The sequence below is a fragment of the Mesoplodon densirostris genome, chromosome 4 (genome assembly GCF_025265405.1).
Source record: "Mesoplodon densirostris isolate mMesDen1 chromosome 4, mMesDen1 primary haplotype, whole genome shotgun sequence".
In the NCBI taxonomy this organism is placed as follows: domain Eukaryota; kingdom Metazoa; phylum Chordata; class Mammalia; order Artiodactyla; family Ziphiidae; genus Mesoplodon; species Mesoplodon densirostris.
In genome coordinates this window covers 76,568,920-76,591,985 of record NC_082664.1, presented here as the reverse complement: position 1 = coordinate 76,591,985, position 23,066 = coordinate 76,568,920, and the positions used below count along the sequence as shown (strand labels likewise).

The 23,066-nt window shown below is 44.4% G+C and overlaps 1 protein-coding gene across 5 annotated transcripts; it reads right to left on the bottom strand.

The window, feature by feature from the left end:
• Window positions 1-13,530: 13,530 nt before the first annotated feature.
• HAUS4 (HAUS augmin like complex subunit 4) lies at window positions 13,531-21,597 on the bottom strand. Of its 5 annotated transcripts, none has more exons than XM_060096473.1 (11): window positions 21,408-21,597; window positions 20,240-20,368; window positions 19,655-19,739; window positions 18,038-18,180; window positions 17,817-17,948; window positions 17,341-17,475; window positions 15,877-15,973; window positions 14,847-14,992; window positions 14,577-14,707; window positions 14,147-14,215; window positions 13,531-13,995 (listed from the first exon to the last, which is right to left on the bottom strand). In XM_060096473.1, the coding sequence occupies exons 3-11, from the start codon at window positions 19,707-19,709 to the stop codon at window positions 13,812-13,814; spliced, it is 1,092 nt and encodes a 363-aa protein (XP_059952456.1). In that variant the 5' UTR covers window positions 19,710-19,739; window positions 20,240-20,368; window positions 21,408-21,597; the 3' UTR covers window positions 13,531-13,811. The 5 variants fall into 5 exon arrangements, with proteins under 5 accessions (XP_059952456.1, XP_059952455.1, XP_059952459.1 ...); XM_060096472.1 differs by having other exon boundaries at window positions 18,038-18,173; XM_060096476.1 differs by lacking the exon at window positions 17,341-17,475.
• Window positions 21,598-23,066: the final 1,469 nt, after the last annotated feature.

Below are 23,066 nucleotides of genomic sequence, written 5' to 3'. Positions count from 1 at the left end.
GTAGGGAGTTATACGTCCCCTCCTTTAGGCTGGAGTGTCTACAGTATTTGAATCCTTACCTGCAGGTCTTCTGAGTAGGGAGTCGACAAGAAGTGGGTCAGTGCTCTGCCGACATTTTAAGAAGAAAAAGAGTTGTTGGGGAGCCTGCGTGTTCTCTGCCCCAGCTGTGCCCAACCAAACTCTACATTCACAGAAGACTTCTTAGATGTTGTTTTGTCTTCAGAAGCTAATTATCTGGGCTGTGGACCATCTGTGCTCCTGGAATCTTCCTCTTGATGTCAAGCTGGAGGCGGCTCTGTTAACTAACCCCTCCATGGGTGAAAGGGAGAGAGGAAATCTATGAAACAGTCATGTCAGTTTTGCCATCAGTTAGAATAATTTTCAAAAGGATTTGCATAAAAAGAGCCTCGAATTTCTGACCGACCTTAACGTAAATTTAGATGGGCTGAATTTCATTCGTCTGGGATGTCTTTGTTTTTTCATTCAAAATGGCCTCCGCTATGTGGCAAGCATCATGCTGAACAGTTCCCGGGAATTCCACACCAAATTGCTCTCTCCCTGTCCTACAGCACTTTGCTTTGCCTTAAAGAACAGCATGGTCTGTGGGTCTGTCTATACAAGCTACAGAGGAGCAGAAGGAACAGACTGAAAAAGAAGTAGAGAACCTTTTAAAGGACTTGGCCCTAGGCATAAGGTCAGAGTTGGTGAGGTCCATCTTACGCTCTCCTTCCCTCTGCTCTGCTCTCCTTGCTGCACTTTTGTGCTCAGAAGCACGTCAGTCACTATAGGATGTAGGCCTTTGCTGGGATGAAGACAGGGAGGTGGTAGGTGAGAAATAATGTTACTTTCTCCAACAGGAGCCAGTGACAAACAGGCTAGAGTACTGGAAACTTTTTTGGAAGGGAAGAAGTACCCTCTCTCAGATAACCCTCCTGTTGCCCTCTAGCATTCCTCACCTTCAGGCCCAGTTCTTCTACCTGCTTTTGTTTTGTTTTTGTTTTTGTTTTTTGCGGTACGCGGGCCTCTCACTGTTGTGGCCTCTCCCGTTGCGGAGCACAGGCTCCGGACGCGCAGGCTCAGTGGCCATGGCTCATGGGCCCAGCCGCTCTGTGGCACGTGGGATCTTCCCAGACTGGGGCACAAACCCGTGTCCCCTGCATCGGCAGGCGGACTCTCAACCACTGCGCCACCAGGGAAGCCCCCCTGCTTCTGTTTTTATGTCCTTGTTTAAACACTGCCAGTGCATTGTAAACCCTCCTTTCACCTTCTCTTGGGCACCCCTCCTTCTTCAGCCCTCGCCTCCCTCCCCAGGCCCACCTTCACTCACCTCTGTGCCTGCCCAGCCAGCTGCACTCTTCAACACCAAAATAATGGCCCATTTGACCCTGCTACTGCTCCAAATTGCTTCTTCACAATCAAGGCTGTCCTCCAGCTACAAAAGTGGCAGAGTTACTGAGGCAAAATAATCTGTGCCAATTTGCATTCTCTTCCTTGTCATCTCTATTATACAGTATTTATCTGTCAAAATGAATAGAAAGTAGAAACTGTTCTGGAACATAGAAAAAGATGGAAAACTACCCAATTTGTTTATGAAGCCAGAGTATACCTAATATCAAAATCTGTCAGAAATAGGACCCGCCCCCTCCACACAAACAAAAAAATAAAGCAAACCTATAGACCTGTCTCACTTAGGAATGTAAATGTAAAAATCCTAAAATATTTAAGATTAACAATAAAAGTCAATACTATATTAACATAATAATATACCAGAACCAATTAGGGTTTATCTCAGGTATTAACACAAGATTAGGTATTAGGAAATTTATTTATATAATAGGTCAAAAATAAAGCAAGAAAAACATTTGATCATTTTTAATAGACATCAAAGAGAACATGGTAGGGCTTCCCTGGTGGCACAGTGGTTGGGAGTCCACCTGTCGATGCAGGGGACGCGGGTTCGTGCCCCAGTCCGGGGGGATCCCACAAGCCACGGAGCGGCTGGGCCCATGGGCCGTGGTCGCTGGTCCTGTGTGTCTGGAGCCTGTGCTCTGCGGCAGGAGGGGCCACAACAGTGAGAGGCCCACGTACCGTAAAACAAACAAACAAAAAGAGAACATGGTAAGTCAATTCCATTTTCTAAAACATTCTTAATAGTCTTAATATTCTTTATATATAAACACATTTATGTGTATATGAAGTCAACAATTTTTGTAAAGATAAAGTAATACAAGAATGTCTTGGGGCTTCCCTGGTGGCGCAGTGGTTGAGAATCTGCCTGCCAATGCAGGGGACACGGGTTCAAGCCCTGGTCTGGGAAGATCCCACATGCCGCGGAGCGACTGGGCCCGTGAGCCACAATTGCTGAGCCTGCGCTTCTGGAGCCTGTGCTCCGCAACAAGAGAGGCCGCGATAGTGAGAGACCCGCGCACCGCAATGAAGAGTGGCCCCCGCTTGCCACAACTAGAGAAAGCCCTCGCACAGAAACGAAGACCCAACACAGCCATAAATAAATAAATAAATAAATTAATTAAAAAAAAAAAAGAATGTCTTGTCTCATCACTGTGTTATTTAATATTATTCTGAAAAATCCAATACAATGACTGGAAATTTTTTTTTTTTTTTTTTTCTTTTTGCGGTATGCGGGCCTCTCACTGTTGTGGCCTCTCCCGTCGCGGAGCACAGGCTCCGGATGCGCAGGCCCAGCGGCCATGGCTCACGGGCCCAGCCGCTCCGCGGCATGTGGGATCCTCCCAGACCGGGGCACGAACCCGCATCCCCTGCATCGGCAGGCGGACTCTTAACCACTGCGCCACCAGGGAGGCCCCTGGAAATTTTTTAAAAGCAGTTATAACTTCTGGAAAGAGGCAAGTTTATTATTGTTTGCAGATGATATGATTGTATACATAGAAAATCCATGAGAATCAATTCAGCGACATCACTTAATACAAGACAAATACAAAACATATCTGTAGCCTTCTTATAGACTAAGAATAACCAGTTAGAAGACATGATTAATAAAAATATCCTGGAACTTCCCTGGCGGTCCAATGGTTAAGACCCCATGCCTCCAATGCAGGGGGCATGGGTTTGATCCCTGGTCTGGGAACTAGGAAATATCCCAATAACATAGTAGTTAAGATCATGGGCGGTGGAGCCAGATGGCAAGAGGTTAAAGCCCTATTTATCCATTTACTAACCATGTGAACCTAACCCCTCTGTCTTCAGCTTCCTCATCCACAAATAGGAATGTAAATAATAGTTCTTATCTCATAAAGCTGTTATGAGCATTAAATTAGTTAATATAGTAAAGCATTTGGGTAGGGGGTGGGATGAACTGGGAGACTGGAAAAAAATGTAAAATAAAAATATGTATACAGAGTAAAGCATTTAGAACCTATCTGCACATAGGAGGCCTTCAATATACATTAGCTATTGTGCTTAGTTTTTTATCCATTCACAGAGGTAACAATATCACCATAAAACACTTAGCTGTAACCTTACTGGAAAATGCGAGGAACTTATATATAGAAAATCATAAAATTTGGCTGAGAGATATAAAGACTGAAAAAAAATGGAGAAATGAGTCATGTTCTTAGGAAAATGAATCTTATAAAGATGTCAGTTCTTACCAAATTAATTTCTCACTTTTCCAACATTCAGTCACAATTCTTTTTTTTTTTTTAATTAATTAAAAAAAATTTTTTTTGGCTGCGTTGGGTCTTTGTTGATGCACGCGGGCTTTCTCTAGTTGCAGTGAGTGGGGGCTACCCTCCATTGTGGCGTGCAGGCTTCTCATTACGGTGGCTTCTCTTGTTGCAGAGCACGGCCTGTAGGTGCGCGGGCTTCAGTAGTTGTGGCACGTGGGCTCAGTAGTTGTGGCGCATGGGCTTAGTTGCTCCACCGCATGTGGGATCTTCCCGGACCAGGGCTACGAACCCGTGTTCCCTGCATTGGCAGGTGGATTCTTAACCACTGCGCCACCAGAGAAGTCCCTCAGTCATAATTTGAATGGAATCCTTTGTTACTTGATAAAATGATTCTACCATTGATTTGTAATAAAAAGCAGACAAGAAAGGCAAAGGAGGGACTTCCCTGGCGGTCCAGTGGCTAAGACTCCGCACTCCCAATGCAGGGGGTCCAGTGTTCGATCACTGGTCAGGGAACTAGATCCCACATGCATGCCGCACGCAACTAAGAGTCCATGTGCCGCAACTAAATATCATGCATGCCGCAAAAGATCACGCATGCCACAACAAAGATCCTGCATGCAGCAACAAAGATCCCGCGTGCCACAACTAAGACCTGATAGGAAAGAAAGAAAGAAGGAAAGAAAGGAAGGAAGGAAGAAAGATAGATTTTTTAAAAAGCAAAAGCAAAGAAAATTTTTTAAAAAGAGGAGAAAGGAGACAGAATTTGCTCTACATTTTTAGCCTGTTATTACCTCAAACCCTTTATGAAACAAGCAATGTATAAATAAATAAAAGGCTACAATGTGCAGTTGGTACAAGAATAGACAGATAAAAAAAGACAGGGGCTTCCCTGGTGGAGCAGTGGTTGAGAATACGCCTGCCAATGCAGGGGACACAGGTTCGATCCCTGGTCTGGGAAGATCCCACATGCCGCTGAGCAACTAAGCCCGCGAGCCACAACTACTGAGCCCATATGCCACAGCTACTTAAGTCGGCGCACCTAAAGCCCTCGCTCCGCAACGAGAAGCCACTGCAATGAGAAGCCTGCGCACCTCAACATGGAGTAGCCCCCGCTTGACGCAACCTAGAGAAAGCCCGCATGCAGCAGTGAAGACCCAACGCTAAATAAATAAATAAATAAATAAATAAATAAAATAAAATAAAAAGAGACAAAACCAATAGCCCAGAAACAGACCAGTTGTATGTGTATACATGCATGATTAAATATATGAATGCAATTTATGTTTTTTTAAAGATTTTTTTAATGTGGACCATTTTTAAAGTCTTTATCGAATTTGTTACAATATTTCTGTTTTATGTTTTGGTTTTCTGGCCACGAAGCATGTGGGATCTTAGCTCCCCGACCAGGGATTGAACCTGCACCCCCAGAATTAGGTGAAGTCTTAAGCACTGGACCAGCAGGGAAGTCCCCTGAATGCATTTATGATAATAATAAGAGCTAACATTTATTGAGCCCTTATTTTGTGTCAGGTTCTATGAAAAGCACTTTACAGTCACAAGAACTCTGAATCTTCACATGAACCCAGTGAGGAAGGAAATGTTATCCATCTACAGGTGAAGGAATTAAGTCTTAGAGAGGTTAAGTGACTTGCCCCCCTAAGAAGGGGTTTAGATGGGGTACAAACCTAGGTCAACTGACTCCAGAGCCTTTGATCTTAACCTTAAGACACATCATCTATAATTTTAGTTCTAGAAAGATATCCTAGACAATGTTCACAAACTAGGGCAAAGATTCATTAAGAGAAATGTCTAGTGTAGCATTTTTTAATGATTACAAAAAATGTAAAACAAGTTGGATATCCTATAGGGGTATGGTCAAATAAATCATCCATGCAAGGAAATCTTAAGCAGCCATTAAAATCAATGTTGTCAGAGAAAATTTAATAAACATGGAGAAATGTTCATGATATGCCATTAAATGACACAGATTACAAATCGTACACACAGAATTACTTCAATATGTGCAGGGGAAAATGTATTTTCCAAGTTTTCTATAATAAGCATGTTTATACTATGTGGGAAACATCTTTACAATGTATCTAAAACCTGTGATCTCTCCTTTGTTTTTCTGCTTGTTTCCATTCTTTCTTTTGAAGACCTAGCCAAGGCCCACCCCCCCACCTCTAGGCCCCTGTAGCTGTCCGATCTTCAGCAGTCACTCTCACTCATAGCAATAACGTAACAGTCCTCCTAGGCAGACTAATATTTTTGGGTTTGTTGTTTGTTTTTGTTTTTTTTCTAGTTTTATTGAGAAATAATTGACATACGTCACTGTATAAGTTTAAGGTGTACAGCATGATGGTTTGATTTACATATATTGTGAAATGTTTACAACAGGTTCGGCTAACATCTATCTTCTTATATAGTTACAATAAAAAGGAAAGAAAAAAATGTTTCTTCTTGGGATGAGAACTCTTAGGATTTTCTCTCTTAACAACTTTCCTACACATCATACAGCAGTGTTAACTATAGTCACCATGTTGTACAGTACAGCCCTAGGACTTATTTATCTTATAACTGGAAGTTCGTACCTCTTGATCACCTTCCTGCAATTCCCCCTTCCCCCACTTTCCACCTATGGTAACCACAAGTCTGATCTCTTTTCCTATGAGTTTGTCTTTTAGATTTCACATATAAGTGAGATCATACAGTATTTGTCTTTCTCTGGGCAGAGTAATATTTATTAAGCTCTACCACAGTCCAGGTACTTTAAATATATTATCTCACCTCAGGACATAATCTTGTTCTAATGCTCAGGACATAATCTTGTGAGGTAGGACTTATTAATATATCTATTTTGTATATGAGAAAACTGAGGTTCAGTGTATTGAACAAAGTTGTGCTTCAACTAAATAGTAGAGCCAGAATAAGAATCCAGTTCTTCTGATTCCCAACCCATTGCTTTTTCTTTTACAATAGCCTTTCCCCAAACGTGGTCCAAGGACCTTGGGGGCTCCCTGAGTCCTTTTTAGGAGGTGCATGAGGATCTCCTACGTGTCTGTGTGAGGCCAGATTTTCTTTATTCAGCCAAAGCCACATATCATAACAGAAAGCAGATATGAGAATCCAGCTGCCTTCTATTAAGCCAGATACCAAGGAGATTTGCAAAAATATAAAACAATATCACTCTTCTCATAAGTTTGTTTTGTTTGTTTGTTTGTTTTTGCGGTACGCGGGCCTCTCACTGTTGTGGCCTCTCCCGTTGCGGAGCACAGGCTCTGGACGCACAGGCTCAGCGGCCATGGCTCACGGGCCCAGCCGCTCCGCGGCATGTGGGATCCTCCCAGACCGGGGCATGAACCCGTGTCCCCTGCGCTAGCAGGCAGACTCTCAACCACTGCACCACCAGGGAAGTCCTGTTGTTTTTAAGTTAATTTATTTTTGGCTGCATTGGGTCTTTGCTGCTGCGCATGAGCTTTCTTTAGTTGCGGCGAGCGGGGGCTGCTCTTCGTTGCGGTGCGCGGGCTTCTCATCGTGGTGGCTTCTCTTGTAGCGGAGCATGGGCTCTAGGCGCGTGGGCTTCAGTAGTTGTGGCACGTGGGCTCAGTAGTTGTGGCTTGCGGGCTCTAGAGCGCAGGCTCAGTAGCCCGAAAACACAGTTTTTTAATTAAAATGTATTATTTATGTTAACATGAAATGGGCTTATTATGTTTAATGAATTAATAAATACTTTAAAATTTTCTCAGTTTTTAAAACCTTTTTGACTGGGAAAATATTTAGTTTATTAAATATTGTGAATGTCTGGAATATCAGACACATCATCTCAATATGTAAATATCAAATCACATTTCAAAGTCAAATTTAAATTACTTGGATTTTTTTTCTTTGCTTTTCTCTAACAATGACAACTAAGACCATTCTATATTGTATTAGTTTCTTCGGTCTTTAAAATAATTTTTAAAATAATGTTCAAGTAGGGCTTCCCTGGTGGCGCAGTGGTTGAGAGTCCACCTGCCGATGCAGGGGACACGGGTTCGTGCCCTGGCCCGGGAAGATCCCCCATGCCGCGGAGCGGCTGGGCCCGTGAGCCATGGCCGCTGAGCCTGTGCGTCCGGAGCCTGTGCTCCGCAACGGGAGAGACCACAGCAGTGAGAGGCCCACGTACCGCAAAAAAAAAAAAAAAATGATGTTCAAGTAAACTTTCAGCAATTATCTTCAACTTTTTCTGAATAGAAAGTTCCCATTCTTAAGACATAGGCTTGTAATTCATATACTTGATATCACTCAGTGGCATTTTATCTGTAGTAGGAAGAGGACAATCAAATATCAAGGAATATTAGAAAATCATTTAAGCCTTACTCATTTGCTGCCTCCTTCCCTGTGACATGTACATAAAACTCTTTTGGAAAGACAAATATCATATAATATCACTTATATGTGGAATCTAAAAAAAAAGAAAGATACAAATGAACTTATTTACAAAACAGAAATAGACCCACAGACATAGTAAACAAACTTACGGTTACCAAAGGGGAAAGGGAGAGGGGATAAATTAGGAGTTTGGGATTAACATATACACACAACTATAAATAAAATAGATAACCAACAAGGACCTACTGTATAGCACAGGGAACTATACTCAATATTTTATAATAACCTATAGGGGAAAATAATCTGAAAAAGAATAAATACGGGGCTTCCCTGGTGACGCAGTGGTTGAGAGTCCGCCTGCCGATGCAGGGGACACAGGTTCATGCCCCGGTCCGGGAAGATCCCACATGCCACGGAGTGGCTAGGCCCGTGAGCCATGGCCGCTGAGCCTGCGCGTCTGGAGCCTGTGCTCCGCAACGGGAGAGGCCACAACAGTGAGAGGCCCGCGTACCGCAAAAAAAAATATATATATATATATGTGTGTGTATATATATGTGTGTGTGTATATATATATGTATAACTGAATCACTGTGCTGTACACCTGAAACTAACACGACATTGTAAATCAACTTCATGTCAATAAAAAAATTATTTTTAAAAAAAAACTCTTTTGGTTCTACGTTTGTCACTAGGGATTAAGTTCTGCGTTTATAAAATTGAGATCTAATCAAGATCATATTTAAATATCAAAGCAGTTGTGACTAACTAGAGCTCGGATACTATCTGACTCCATCTTGGCAAAGGATTATATTCAAGAAACAACCATGCTCAATAAAACCAAGTAATTTTTTTTCTGATATCCTTCAGGAAAAGACCAATGATAGTCTCTCAGTTTTAATTTTTAATATGAGAAATATCTATAGATAAAACTTACATAAACAAAATCTCTTTGGCGTCCTTAAAAATAGTGGCAAGTAAAGGAGTCCTGAGACCAGAAAGACTGAGAACACGTTTTACAACCAGCTGCCCTCCAGGAGCCTCTGATGTTGTAGATAGGGTTAAACACATTGCCCAGTGGGGTAATGAAATTCAAGGCCTGCATGACAGGCACCTTAAAGAAGTTGTAACAAAGTGCTGTGGGTATTAAATGACAGTGAGACCTTTTCTAGCTGGAATGATCATGGGGAAGCAGAACTTGAGGTGGGCCTCCAAGATGATAGGATTTTATGAGCAGAAGAGTTCTTGCCAGGTGGATAGAACCATAACAAGCACAGGAAAGCATGAAAGGGTGAGTAAGCCCACTGTGGGGCGGCTTAGGGTGAGTAGAAGGTGTGCGTGGTGGGAAAAGGTTGGAAAGTCGAGCTGCACTGTGAGGGCTTGAATTCCCAGCTAAGCCATGTGGACTGTGTTTGTTATGCAGTGGGGACACCTGACATGTTTTGAACAGAGAAATGACGTGAAGTGAAAATTACAAACTACCTGGGAAAAACAAATCAGAATCATCATAAAAATTGGCCTGGCAGTGGTGTATAAGATGAGAGGAGGGGCAGTTAGGACAATTTGCAGGGACCCAAAATGAGGACCTGAGTAAGGTGGGGCAGTGGCAGGGGAAGGATGCCCATTAGCCATGCTGACTGGTCTCACAAGGTGGCAGGACATTGAGGAGGTCTTCTGGTTCAGGGCCTGGCTCCAGCTTGGTGGGTCCAGAGCCCCTGGAGAGCCCTGATCTTGTTCTTTGGATAACCCTTTTCTAAATTCTGGGCTAATCATTTACGTTTGGTTACACATTCTTTCTTCAGCCAGGCTTAGTACATTTAGGCCTTTCTACATTTCAGTTGTATTTTTCTGAGACCAGGCCTTACTTAGCCACTTTGGCTGGACCTCAGCCACTTGAATATAACTATCTTTTAGGGAAAATTCTTTCTACAGATTGCTAACCTTGTTCATGATCAGTTGACGCCTATATTTTCACTATCTCAAGGTATAAGGAGAGCTGCCAGTTCCCTTAACAAAACCTAGACCAGGGACTTCCCTGGTGGTGCAGTGGATAAGACTCTGTGCTCCCAATGCAGGAGGCCCAGGTCCTGATCAGGGAACTAGATCCCACATGCATGCCACAACTAAGAGTTTGTATGCCACAACTAAGGATCTCGCTTTCTGCAACTAAGACCTTGTGCAACCAAATAAATAAATAAACATTAAAAAAACAAAAAAACAAAAAAACAAAAACCTAGTCCAGATCCTTTAGGATGGGTATTGCGGAGAGACATTTTATGGGGTGATGGGCCCTCCAGGGGGCGCCGGGTTCGCCTTTTTGTGGTGGCTGAGGGAGAATGAAGGCGAGGTCACTCCCTTGAGACCTGGATATTCACCCCTCCTTGAAAGCCTGGAGGGGACAGATTTTGCTTGTCTGAGAGCGCCCTAGTTTCCTTACAGAGAGCGATCCTATTCCAAGTTCTGGAGGTGATATACTTTGCCTCTCATTATGGAGGAAGAATCAACAAGACTTGGTTCTTTTTTTTTTTCGGCCGGGCTGCGGGGCTTGCAGGGATCTTAGTTCCCTGACCAGGGATCGGGAACCCTGGCCTGGCAGTGAAAGTGCCAACTCCTAAGCATTGGACTGCCAGGGAATTCCCAGCAAGACCTGGTTCTTGATCAGATGTGGTAAAAGGTAAGTGAAGAGAGAGAGGAGTGTGAAAGAATGAATGAGAGACAGTAAAGGCAAATCTTTTCTGAAAAAATGTGAGGAGGAAAGGGCAGCTGAGGTCCAAGATGCTAACCCTCAGCTCTCGCTCAACCCCTCTGCTTGCCCTCCAAGGCCGCTTCTCATCTCCACAATAGAGAAATTTACTACTGCGAACCTTCCATCTCCAGTCAGTGTGAAGAAGGAAAGGACCAAGACACAGCACCGTAGTGCTCTCTTCAGGTGCACTGAACACTCTTTGTAAAGAAAAGGGAACCCTCCTACACTGTTGGTGGGAATGTAAATTGGTACAGCCACTGGAGGACAGTATGGAGGTTCCTTAAAAAACTAAAAATAGAGTCACCATATGATCCAGCAATCCCATTCCTGGGCATATACCTGGAAAAGATGAAAACTTTAATTAGAAAAGATATATGCACCCCAATGTTCATTGCAACACTATTTATAATAGCCAAGACGTGGAAGCAACCTAAATGTCCTTTATCCACTGACAGATGAATGGATAAAGAAGGTGTGGTATATATATACAATGGAATACTACTCAGCCATAAAAAAGAATGAAATAATGCCATTTGCAGCAACATGGATGGACCTAGAGATTATTGTACTAAGTGAAGTAAGTTGGAAAGAGAAAGACAAATATCATATGATATCACTTATATGTGGAATCTAAAAAAATTATACAAATGAACTTATTCATAAAACAGAGACAGACTCACAGACATAGAAAACAATCTTATGGTTACCAAAGGGAAAAGGGGAGGAAGGGAGGGATAAATTAGGGGTTTGGGATTAACAGATACACACCACTATATATGTAAAATAGATAAACAACAAGGACCTACTGTATAGTGCAGGGAGCTGTATTCAATATCTTGAAATAACCTATAATGGAAAAGAATCTGAAAAAGAATATATATATATATATATATATATATACACACACACACACACACACACACACACACACATTCAGTTATATATAACTGAATCTATTCAGTTATATATATATATATATATATATATATATATAAATAACTGAATCACTTTGCTATACACCTGAAACTAACATGACATTGTAAATCAACTATAATTTTAAAATTGAAGGAAAAAAAAAGTATCCTGGTGCTTGTCATACCATTCTTTCAACTTTTCTGTAGGTTTGAAAACACTCCCCCAAAAATGTTAGGTTAAAAATTATAGTATAACTAAGCAATATTGACTGTTTCTGAGTTTTTACATTGATCTATGTTCGGCTGACCCCGCAGGCCTGGAAGACTTGTAGCTGCCCAGCCTCGAGACCGAAGAAATAGCTCAGAGTCAGTAACAGAGACATCAGTGTCTTATTGGACAGGGAATCTTACATGTCCGCAGCAAAAGGGTTCTGGAGCAACACCCCCCAACCCCTGCTGATGGCAGAGGGTAGACAGGACATGGCAGCAATCTTCACCACTTGGGGGAGAAGGAGGCTACCATTTATAGGGGGAATTTAAGTCAGGCTGGCTCATCAGCTACCAGGAAAACCAGCAGCTAGGCACATCCCTCACAGCCCCTCAGGTTAGCAACCGTCAGGAGGGCAGATGTTTCCCTTAAATAAACTAGCAGGTGGACCTGTTCTGGCCTAAGGATTAGGACGATTACTAGCTGGGGCTGGGGACAAGCATGTTCACATGAGTAGCGTGCAGGTGAAGCAGGGACTGGTCAAGCAGGGGATGTACAAAGAGCAAGAGAACAGCCATCTTGAGTGGCCTGACCATACAATCTAATTGCTTTTGTTCATTTTGTGTGGGCCAGCACTTGCTTATAGATAAATGGAAGTAAGCACCATTTACAGAAAAATTCAAAGTTGAGTCAAAGACCTTAATTTTTCCTATGAATCAATCCAAAACCATCATTATTTGATCTCAGCAAAAGAGCACCTTGAGACAGTCTCCCTGGAAAGTGGTTTGAGCAGCTGGGTAGGCCCTTCTAAATAAGGGTGTCGGTCTTGTGCTTGTTTGCAGTCCCTGACTTTGACACCAGCCAGGGCCCTGCCTTTTTCTAAGCTAAATAGACCATAGAACTTGGTTCCTCAGGGTGATCTCCTCCCACCCTCTGCTCTCAGAGAAAGAAGTAACCCTCAAACCACACCAGAGGGAAGCAGGAACACAAATGCCTCGTGTCCTTTCCTGTAACCGAGCTGGATGCCCTGCTACTTTATCATACCCGCCCCACTAAGAGCCACAGTGACAGAATAGTTCCCTATCCATCTGAGCATCTAGCACTCCTCTGGAGACCATAGTTCTTCAAGAGCAAGACCAGTTTTAATCCACTTCTGCTAAGAACAAAGCCTCTAAGCCCCCACATGGGACTTCCCTGGTGGCGCAGTGGTTAAGAATCCACCTGCCAATGCAGGGGGCACTGGTTCAAGCCCTGGTCTGGGAAGATCCCGCGTGCTGCAGAGCAACTAAGCCCATGTGCCACAACTACTGAGCCCACGTGCTACAACTACTGGAGCCCGCGTGCCTAGAGCCCATGCTCAACAAGAGAAGCCACCGCAATGAGAACCCCGCTCACCGCAACTAGAGAAAGACCGAGCACAGCAACGAAGACCCAACACAGCCAAAAATAAATTAATTAATTAAAAAAAAAAAAGAAAGACTCCACGTGGGTGGGCTGGCCCTTAAACCTCTCCCCCTTACGGATCCATCTCTATTTGGATCCACTCAGTTTCCCTCCTTATCCATATAGCCTTTTTTTTTCCCATATAGCCTTTGATATTCTTTTTTTATCTTTGCCCAAAGGAAAATGACTAAAATCCTCAGATACAACATTATCACTTTATTCAGGAGATAATCAAGTATGATACAGGGCTGGCACTGACAAATAGCTGTACAGAAAATTATACAAATCTGTTACATTTGCTAGAAGAGACTCTCATTGTAAACAAGAAAAACCAGGAGGGTGCCTAAAGGACTGCAGTGTTTTGAGCAAGTGTCCCCACGCTCCCTTGAGTGAAGGTGGGCTCAGGTGGAAGTGGCCCTTCCAGCAGGAAGAGGAGGACGCAGCCCCTATGCAGAAGCTGAGCCTCCTGGCCCCGGCCACACTCAGCGGCAGGCCTTGTTGAACTCCTGGAGGGCCCAGCGCTTGTTCTCAGTTGCCTGCTTGAGTTGGGTGTACTCTTTCACCAGCCTGTCAAACTCCTCCCCGAGGACCTCATAGGTGTTCAGGACCTGTCGGGACTTCTCCATGTCCTGCTGTTGTAGGTGAATGGCCCCCTCCAAACGGTCCCTAAAAGCCCAGGCACAGAAGATACAATATAAGGATCTGGTTCCTCAGAAAGTACACGAGAATGAGAAGGCACTAAAATGAATGAGTCTGGAGGGTGGAGGGTATGGGGACCAGCTCTGAATAGCTGCGTCAGGCTCTTGGGAGTTCTCACCTAATGAGACGATGAACTTCCACTTTCTCATCAGTGTAAGTGTCAGACAAAATCTTGAGCTCTTCCATCCTGACCGAGGGAAGAAAGAAATGTCAAGCTGAGGATCCCTGACAGCAGCAGACTTAGGAATGGGACACAGGACCTGCCAATGGTCAAGGTCCTGTGTTGAGCAGTGACAGGATAAACAAGGTCATTCCAAATTCCTGAGCAATTTAGCTCACAGTAAACCACCTATTTCAGAGGGCTTTAAAATAAAAGACCCAAGAATGTTGACAGCTTTAGAGTAATCCAAAGGCTAATACTGCTGTGTGACATTTACTGAACACCCACAGGGTGCCAGGCATGATGGAGACGAAAGAGATGAGGGCGAGGGTTGGAGTGGGTGGTGTATGAGATGGAGTCCCTCAGATCCGCGGCGCTCACAGCTCACCGCAGCTTAAGGATCATGGCGCTGCACTTGACCTCCAGGTACTGGGCATTGATACGGTCCAGCTCAGACTGAGTCTTCAGCCGGTGATCCTGAAGAAGCCTCTGCAGCAAGGCCAGGCAGCGGAGAAGCACCTGAGCACCCGGGAGGCAGGAGCAAGAGGGCGGCCATGGAAGAGAGTAGAAAAGAAAGCAGATCAGAAATCCCTGGCGTCCCCAGAGGTGCCCCTGGGGTCAGGGTGAAAAAGGAGGCCATCCCACCGCCCTGCCAAACCTGGGAGTAGGTGGCACTCTTCTTCTCCAGGAGCACCATCTGCTCCTTCTGCTGGGTCTTGGCATCCTGGCACTGCTGCTTCTCACCCACCAGGACCTCTGCGAGGTTCCATACCTTTGCTGCCTTCAGGGTTTCAGTGTCTGAATCTGGGCAGAGACAGAGTGCTGGATAGGAAAACCCTAATTGCTCCTGCCCTTTGAAGGCCATGTTTCAGTGCCCCTATCCGATATCTAACCCTACAAATTCTGTCTTCCTCCAGGTTTTCTTCTGATGGCCTGGTAAAAACAGCCCAGTTCTCTTACTTTCCAGATTTGGCCCTTAATTCTTTTTTATTAATCTTTTTGTAAAAACTATTTATTTATTTATGGCTGTGTTGGGTCTTTTAAATTTTTTTAGTTTATTTATTTATTATTTTTGGCCGCATTGGGTCTTCGTTGCTGTTCGTGGGCTTTCTCTAGTTGCACTGAGCAGGGGCTACTCTTCATTGCAGTGTGCGGGCTTCTCATTCTGGTGGCTTCTCCTGTTGCGGAGCACGGGCTCTAGATGCGCGGGCTTCAGTAGTTGTGGCGCACGGGTTCTAGAGCACAGGCTCGGTAGTTGTGGCGCGGGCTTAGTTGCTCCACGGCATGTGGGACCTTCCCGGACCAGGGCTCAAACCCGTGCCCCCTGCATTGGCAGGTGGATTCTTAACCACTGCGCCACCAGGGAAGCCCTGGCCCTTAACTCTTAAATCATAGAAATAAAGACAAGGTCAACTCCTATTAACCTGAATTGTACTCCCTATTTCATTCTGATTCTCTTAAGAACGAACTATCTTTCCCTGCAGCAAGAGGACGCTGCCACTTTGCTGAATAAAAGAAGTCCGTACAGAATTTCTTGCTTTTATTCTACCAGCAAGGAAACAAACAAGTAAACATTTCCAACGCTTCTCAGCTTCTGTCCCAAATCTAAAATTCAAACACATTATTCTCAAAAGAGAAGACCAGGAGCCCTGAAGGCCAGCCATGAACAGAACACAGCCAGCACGCACCTGAACTGGGATTGTGGTAGCAGAGCAGAGTGAAACATTTCTTCTTGAGCTGCTCCTCCACTTCAAGCAGGAGTCGGGCTCTCATCCACACAAAATCCTACAGCCACGGAAGTGAAAAGAGAGATGCAGACAGACTGCTGGAACTAGAAAGGTCCAGTCAATGAATATGTGATGACTAACAATCTCAATGATAACCAAAGAAAATGCATCAAGAGACATCAGGGAGATTAATTTTTTTTTTTTTTTTTTTTTTTTTTTTTTTGCTATACGCGGGCCTCTTACTGTTGTGGCCTCTCCCGTTGCGGAGCACAGGCTCCGGACGCGCAGACTCAGTGGCCATGGCTCACGGGCCCAGCCGCTCTGTGGCATGTGGGATCTTCCCGGACCGGGGCATGAACCCATGTCCCCTGCATCGGCAGGCGGACTCTCAACCACTGCGCCACCAGGGAAGCCCAGGGAGATTAATTTTTAACCTATCCAATTAGCAAAGAATACGATGACTGTCAAGATCCCATGCTGATGAAAATGTGGGGACCTAGGTGCAGTGGGAGTTCCTCTCTGGACAGCAGTTTGGCAATATGTACCAGTGTGTTCTATGTGTGTAGCCTGTGACCTGGTGATCCCACTTCAAGCACTAACACTCAGAAAATAATCATACAAAGACACGTATGAACTAGCATGTTCCTATCGGTGTGGTTTCTACCAGCAAAAATGTGGAAATAACCTTACATTAATATCCATCAATAAGGTTAAGCAAATTATGCTACATCCATACAATGGAATTCTATCTGTAATCTAAACTGATGATATAACAAGGACTCTGAGCACTAACTATGTGCCTGGACACTGCTGAGAGTGCCTTAGGAAGGTAGGAGGGATAAATTAGGAGGTTGGGATTAACAATATACACACTACTATATATAAAATAGATAACCAACAAGGACCTACTGTATAGCACAGGGAACTCTACTCAATATTTTGTAATAACCTATAAGGGAAAAGAATCTGAAAAAGAATAGATATAAATATACATATAACTGAATCACTTTGCTGTACACCTGAAACTAACACAATATTGTAAATGAACTACACTTCAATTAAAAAAAAAAGAGTGCTTTAGGAGGTATCATCTTATTTACAATTATTTGAAAAGTAATATATATACCTTAAAATAATCATATACTTGAAAAAAGTCCAAAATATATTGTGAAAACAGATTATACTCTCTATACAGGTATGGAAGGTATAATACTATTTATATCAAGCTGTATATAATAATACTGCATTTATTTCTAGATTTAGTATCTCAGCTTTCACTTTCTTTCTTGTAATGTCTTTCTTATTTACTTGAGTTTGACCACCATGAACATGTTTCATTTTTATAGAAACAATAAAGCTTAACCAAAAAATGTTTAAATATATGGGAGAAATTAAGCCATTTCCCTTCTTTGGTCCCCCGCCAACCTCTGAGGGTGGCATGAGCTCCAGAAGGTCCACCTTCTCCAGCCCAAGCAGTGGGGGCACCTCCCTCTCTTGGCTGGGACCTAAGAGCTGTGTCAGCTCAGTCACGAGCAGCCGCTGTTCAAGGGTCTCATGAAACTGAGAGAGAGAATAAAAAAACAAAAAGAAGTTACTATAAAACTTCCCCCACCCCACCTCCTCCATCCTCACAAACCAGTTTTTCACACATCATCCAAGTCCTCAAACGTGTCATCCCCTTCGGATAACTTCCCAGCTGCCAGTACTTTCTCCTGTCAATCTTTCTTTTCAAAACCCTGACAACACAGCCACCTCTTCCCCATAACTACAGTCCCTTTCTTTCTTGATAACCATTACTCAAAGCTCCTATTTCCCCCGGATCATAGAATCAGTTGAAGCCACAGCTGGTCTGGTCATTCCTACAGCTGGTACCAAGGCCTACTTCATCTCTCCTGCCTCACCTTTTTGTCCTCAGAAGTTAAATTTCTGTCTTGTGTCTTCACATAGTAGTCCACAAGCAGCTCTTGAATGACTCTCTGTAAAATTTCAGACCTTAACCACGTTGTCTTATGCAATCGAACTTCCTTCCACGCCTAGAAACCAAAAAAATCCCAGGTAGGAACCCCTCTTTCTCAGAAGATATTTCCTTCCTCCCTATTAGCCCTTCTCCCAGGGCCCTTACCTGAGCCTGCTCCTTTGCCAGTGTGAGGCTTAAGCCACTCTCGTCCATGTGTTGTGAGAGACTCAGCAGCAGTTTGCTGAAGTGTGGGTTCTGTAATAGGTCCTCTTCACTCAGGTTACAAGGAGGAAGCTGTTTGCTGCACACTTAAAGGGATGTCCCCCATAGGGACCAAAAAGCAAAGACAGTATGGACTCAATTTATATAACTAAGCATAACTCTTAGCTTAATACTCAAATCCAAAAAACCCCTAGGTTTTTGGTAGGGAAGTTTTCTAAATCGAATGAAAATTTTAAGAAAATCAAAAAATAGGGAATTCCCAGGAGGTCCAGTGGTAAGGACCCTGTGCTTTCACTGCCGAGGGCCCGGGGTTCAATCCCTGGTCAAGGAACTAAGATCCCACAAGCCCTGTGGCGTGGCCAAAAAAGAAAGAAAGAAAGAAAAAAATCCACAAATAAACTAGAGGCAATACTCAAAGTAACAAGCATTTATATTATATACAAGGACATTAATCAAATATTAGGGAATGAGTCTTAAAAAAACTAAGATCTTAGAAAATGGAAATGCAGTTGGAAAATATTAGACAAAGAGAATCAAGAATAAGGGACTCTGGTATACCACAGTACCTAAAATGCCTCATTCACACAGAATACCTAGAGCTCTTGAGGAAGGAAAAAAAAAAAAAACACATGTAAAGTTCCCTCTTTGTATGTGATCTCTAGTCGCATAAGCAAGACTGAGAGAAGGTATATTCTTAACAGTAAAAAAAAAATTTAACTAACCAAATTCTCCTTATTGTAAATAGACTGAGTAACCCATGTGGGTGCAGAACAGCACATGCATGAGAAAAAGTGCAAGAAGTCAGGATCCACTGTTTATTCCATATGCTCAAAGGGCTTTTTTTCCATCTCTTTTCCCACGTGCTTTCTGCTGAGGTCTTCTATTTTACTCCCACTTACCAAACACTTACGTTTTCATTCTTTGGACCATCATACCAGCGTCCTTTTAGAGAATAAGAAATCTCTCTTTTTTTTCCCCCAAGGCATTGAAAGATCACTATGGAAATGGTCAAAATACAGAAGATTCAAGTTTTTGAAGGATTGAAGAAAGGATTTGAGATATGCAAAGAATTCAAAATATGGAAGGATCTGAGACTTTGGAGGACAAGATATGAGAAAATTCAAGACACAGGTAGGAAGGTAGCTTTCAAAAGTTCACTGGCCACGCTCATCTTCAGGATATGCTTGCTAACTCAGCATGGGAGCATCTTGAAATTTTAGTCTATTGTACTAGCAGGTACCGAACAGGAGTCAGTATAATCTGTCTGCCAATAAGAGAGTGTTTAAGAACCTTCAAGTATTCTAGTTTCTCTAGAAAGTTAGGCTTCTGTGCGAGAAACCATACTGGTGAACATTATAAATCCTTTTTTTATTTTTTTGGCAACGTCGCATGGCATCTCAGTTCCCCAACCAGGGGATGAACCCAGGCCATGGCAGTGAAAGCGCCGAATCCTAACCACTGGACCACCAGGGAATTCCCCCTTTTTATTATAGACGACAAGACCCTAGATAAGACTTCTCTGGATAAGTCCTCAAACCTCTTTCAAATGGCTACCCTTACCTTGTTGGAGTATTTCCATCCCTTCTCCAGATGAGCAGAAATCCCCGGATGCCATCTGCTTTTCTTGTGATTCTTATCTGTCCAACTGAGTAAAAGAAACAAAAAGATAAATAAACTGGCTTGGCTGCTCAAGAGAGACAACTACCTTGGGTTCAAATTTCTGTCATCTACAAGCTGGGGAGGAGAAACACCTCTTACAGGGCGGGGACTATGTCACACATCCTGGGTCCTGTCTGAAAAGGAGCCTCCTTGGGAAAGAAAACTTTCCAATTCACTAGTCTAAACAGGAGGATGGCCCCCGCCCCCCACCATTATGTCTAAGGTTAAAACTGAGCTGCTGCTTTCTAGTTATGAGTGAACTGGGAAAAGGGGGGAAAAAATCCAGGTCTGCTTTTTTCTCCAGTCAAATAACTCAGCTATCAAATTCCACAATAGTTTCTTGTGCTTCTTTAACATGTCCTTTCATCTGAGATCTGTTGGTAGTTTTTGATCATTAACTCTAGAAACATCCTTCTGGAGTGACAAATCATTCCATACTTGAACAAAAACAACTGGTTTTCACATAACAGCGTTAGTAAAGAGCACCTGGAGGAAAGAGCATGACAAGACTGACAAGGAGGTCAGGGCCAGAAGAGGAACTCAGAGGTGTATTAATGCGTCTGAGGCCGGGAGGACGACGTGAGCCGTCGGTGTTTTGCCAGAACACGGAGTACACTGAAAAGAATGACATCAACACAAAAGGGCAGTAAAGATGGGCACAGTTTGGACTCTGTGGAGACAAAATTTTTCCCTTGACATGACTTCCTATTTTCTTCTTTCTTTGCTCCACCCCCTCCTCTCTGCAAAGTATCAAACTCCAAAGGGAAGCTGAGCCTCCCAAAGCAGAACAGACATAGGTTACTATGATTTAACACTTCATGTTCACAGAACATTTGGTTTACTCCCTGGTTTTATGAGTAACATCAAAGTAACTACTCATTTGTGTTGTAACATGGTCTAGAGGGGGACGTAGCTGAGGTAACAGAATACTAAGACTTAATTTGCGGCTCAGCCGTTGCTTCTGTGCGAATTTAAGGGAATTGATTTTTTGTGCCAAACTTTTTCCCACCTGCAAAACTGAGATAACGATTCCTGCCTTGGACGAGACATTACGAATTAATAACACAATCGACTTGTCAACAAAAGCCACTACTTAGTGTTTTAGCATTCTGTTTATCACGGATCTAAGCCTGCAAATAAATTTTGCAGGGAAACTTCGCCCACGGAAATGAGGACCAACCCAAATTTCAAAAAAAGTCAGCTGTTCTTCCCTCCCTAGGGGAAGTGCCCACTTGGGGTTTTTTAGGGTGCTTTCCTTTACCCTTTTAAAGTGCTACAGGGCGTGAACGGTGGTGGCAGTCAGGCTCGATTCTCCACCCTTTGCACTCAGACGTGTTAAAACGGTGATACAAGGACCGAAGCATTTAAATGTTCTGACTCAGGCGTCTTTTAAATTCTTAGATCTGTCTTTACACGCTGCACTGAACGTTAAATTGATTTTACAGGTATTTTCACAAGATGTGACCCTTACAGGGCCCGAGATGAATCAAAATGCGGCGCGGGCTCTCCAGCGCCTACTTTCCTTCCGTCTGGGCAGTCAAGGATTCCCAAGGCCGAGGGCGGTCTCGGCGACCGGATAGCCGGGACTGGCCAGCTTGACCCTCCCAGCGCTCCTCCTCCCCACAGCGCCGCCCGCCGACCCTCCGGGGCAAACCTGCACAGCGTGGGCAGCTGAAGCTCCCGAGGCAGTGCCGAGGGGGCTGGGGCGCTCAAGCCGGCGGCGGCAACACCCGGCCCCCGGCCGCGCCCGGGCTCCGGAACCTCTCCCTCGGGCCGGGCGCAGGGGTTGCGGGAAGCTAGGCCGGGGAAGACCGCGCGGGGACGTCGGGGGAGGGGAAAAGGCCGAAAGCTCAACGGAGGCAGTGGTAGGGGGCGGGGCCCCGCTCGAGGCGGGAACGCAGACTCCGCCCTCCGCCTCGCTCGCGCCCTTAGACCCCAACGGCCGGAAGACTGGGTGTTCGGAATCCGGGCTGGGAAAGGGAGACGTTGTAGGCAGACTTCTTTGCCCTTTCTCCTGGGTACCTTCCCCCATGTTGAGGGAAAAAGTTGAGAAGATGGTAATAATTGCCGGCTTCTGCTGAGGGCCCACGATGAGTCAGACTATGCCAAGAGTTTTACTTGCCTTGCCCCGCCCCGTTTAGTTCTTAGAGTGTCCTACGAGGAAGTCACTATCATACCCATTTTACAGAGGGGAAGACTAAAGCGCAAAGAGGTTATGTGGCTTGCTCAAGGTCGCGGCTTGCAGAGTGTAAACCTGACCCAAGGACCCTCTGAACCTTCCCAGACCTGCCGCCCACCCCGACCCTGTCTGCAAGTCTCCTTGGTCAGGCGCTGCCAGCCCTGCCCCTTGGGTGGGCTTCCCATCCAATTTCCTCCCCCTGGCTCCTCCTTTGCCCTCTCCTTTACCTCTCATCCTTCACTAAAACCCCTGTCTTCTTTTTTTAGACCATGTGGACATTTATTGTTTGCTTAACCAGAAGTCTGGAGCTGGGGGTCCTAAGGCTTCTTAGTAGCTCCCTGGTATCAAGGTTGTTTGCAGTTCTCTTCGCAATCCCCTCATGGTCAAAAGGTGGCTTCAGAAGTTCAAGGAGTACGTCCTCTCAACACATCCCAAGCAAGACGGAAGGGGAAGAGCCTTCTTCCTGTAATAGTCAAGGAAGAAAATCTTTCCCAGAAGCACCCAGCAGACTTTCCCATATGTCTTATTGCCAGGTTGGGTCACCTGCCCACCCCTAGACCAGTGAGCTGGATGTCTTACATTTGCCCCCCAGATCCACCTTCTGTTCTTCAACCTATGTAGAAGGTAAGGACTACCTCAGGACTTCAGGGTTCCCATATTCCCTGACTGGTATCAGCCAGTGGGGGATCCCAGCAGGAGGTGGGAGGGAGAGAAGACAGCGATGGGAGGAGGAGGACAATTCCCCTGACTTCCTCTCTGGCCTTGACCTCAGGCTGGCTATGGACTTTGACCAAAGGTCATTGCTCCTCTCAGGGGGATCTCCCCACCTCTCTCTGTCTTAACCCCCACCCACCCTTTTTTCAAAGTCGACTGGAATTAGGTGAATTATTTTTAAAATATTTGATGCTAAGTAAATTGCACCAAGGTTATGAAATCTCTTGCATCAGAGAAGCAGATAGTCTGGGGTAGAGGGAAAAGAATCTCAGGGCTAGATGTGCTGGGTGGCAGAGAGTTTAACCTTTTCTTTTGGTACCAACTAGAGAATTCTGCTAGCAATATATAGGGAAATAGGGTGATTCGGTGCAGAAATTTTTTACCCCTGGTCATCTTGTCAACTGCCACCTTTCATGCTTA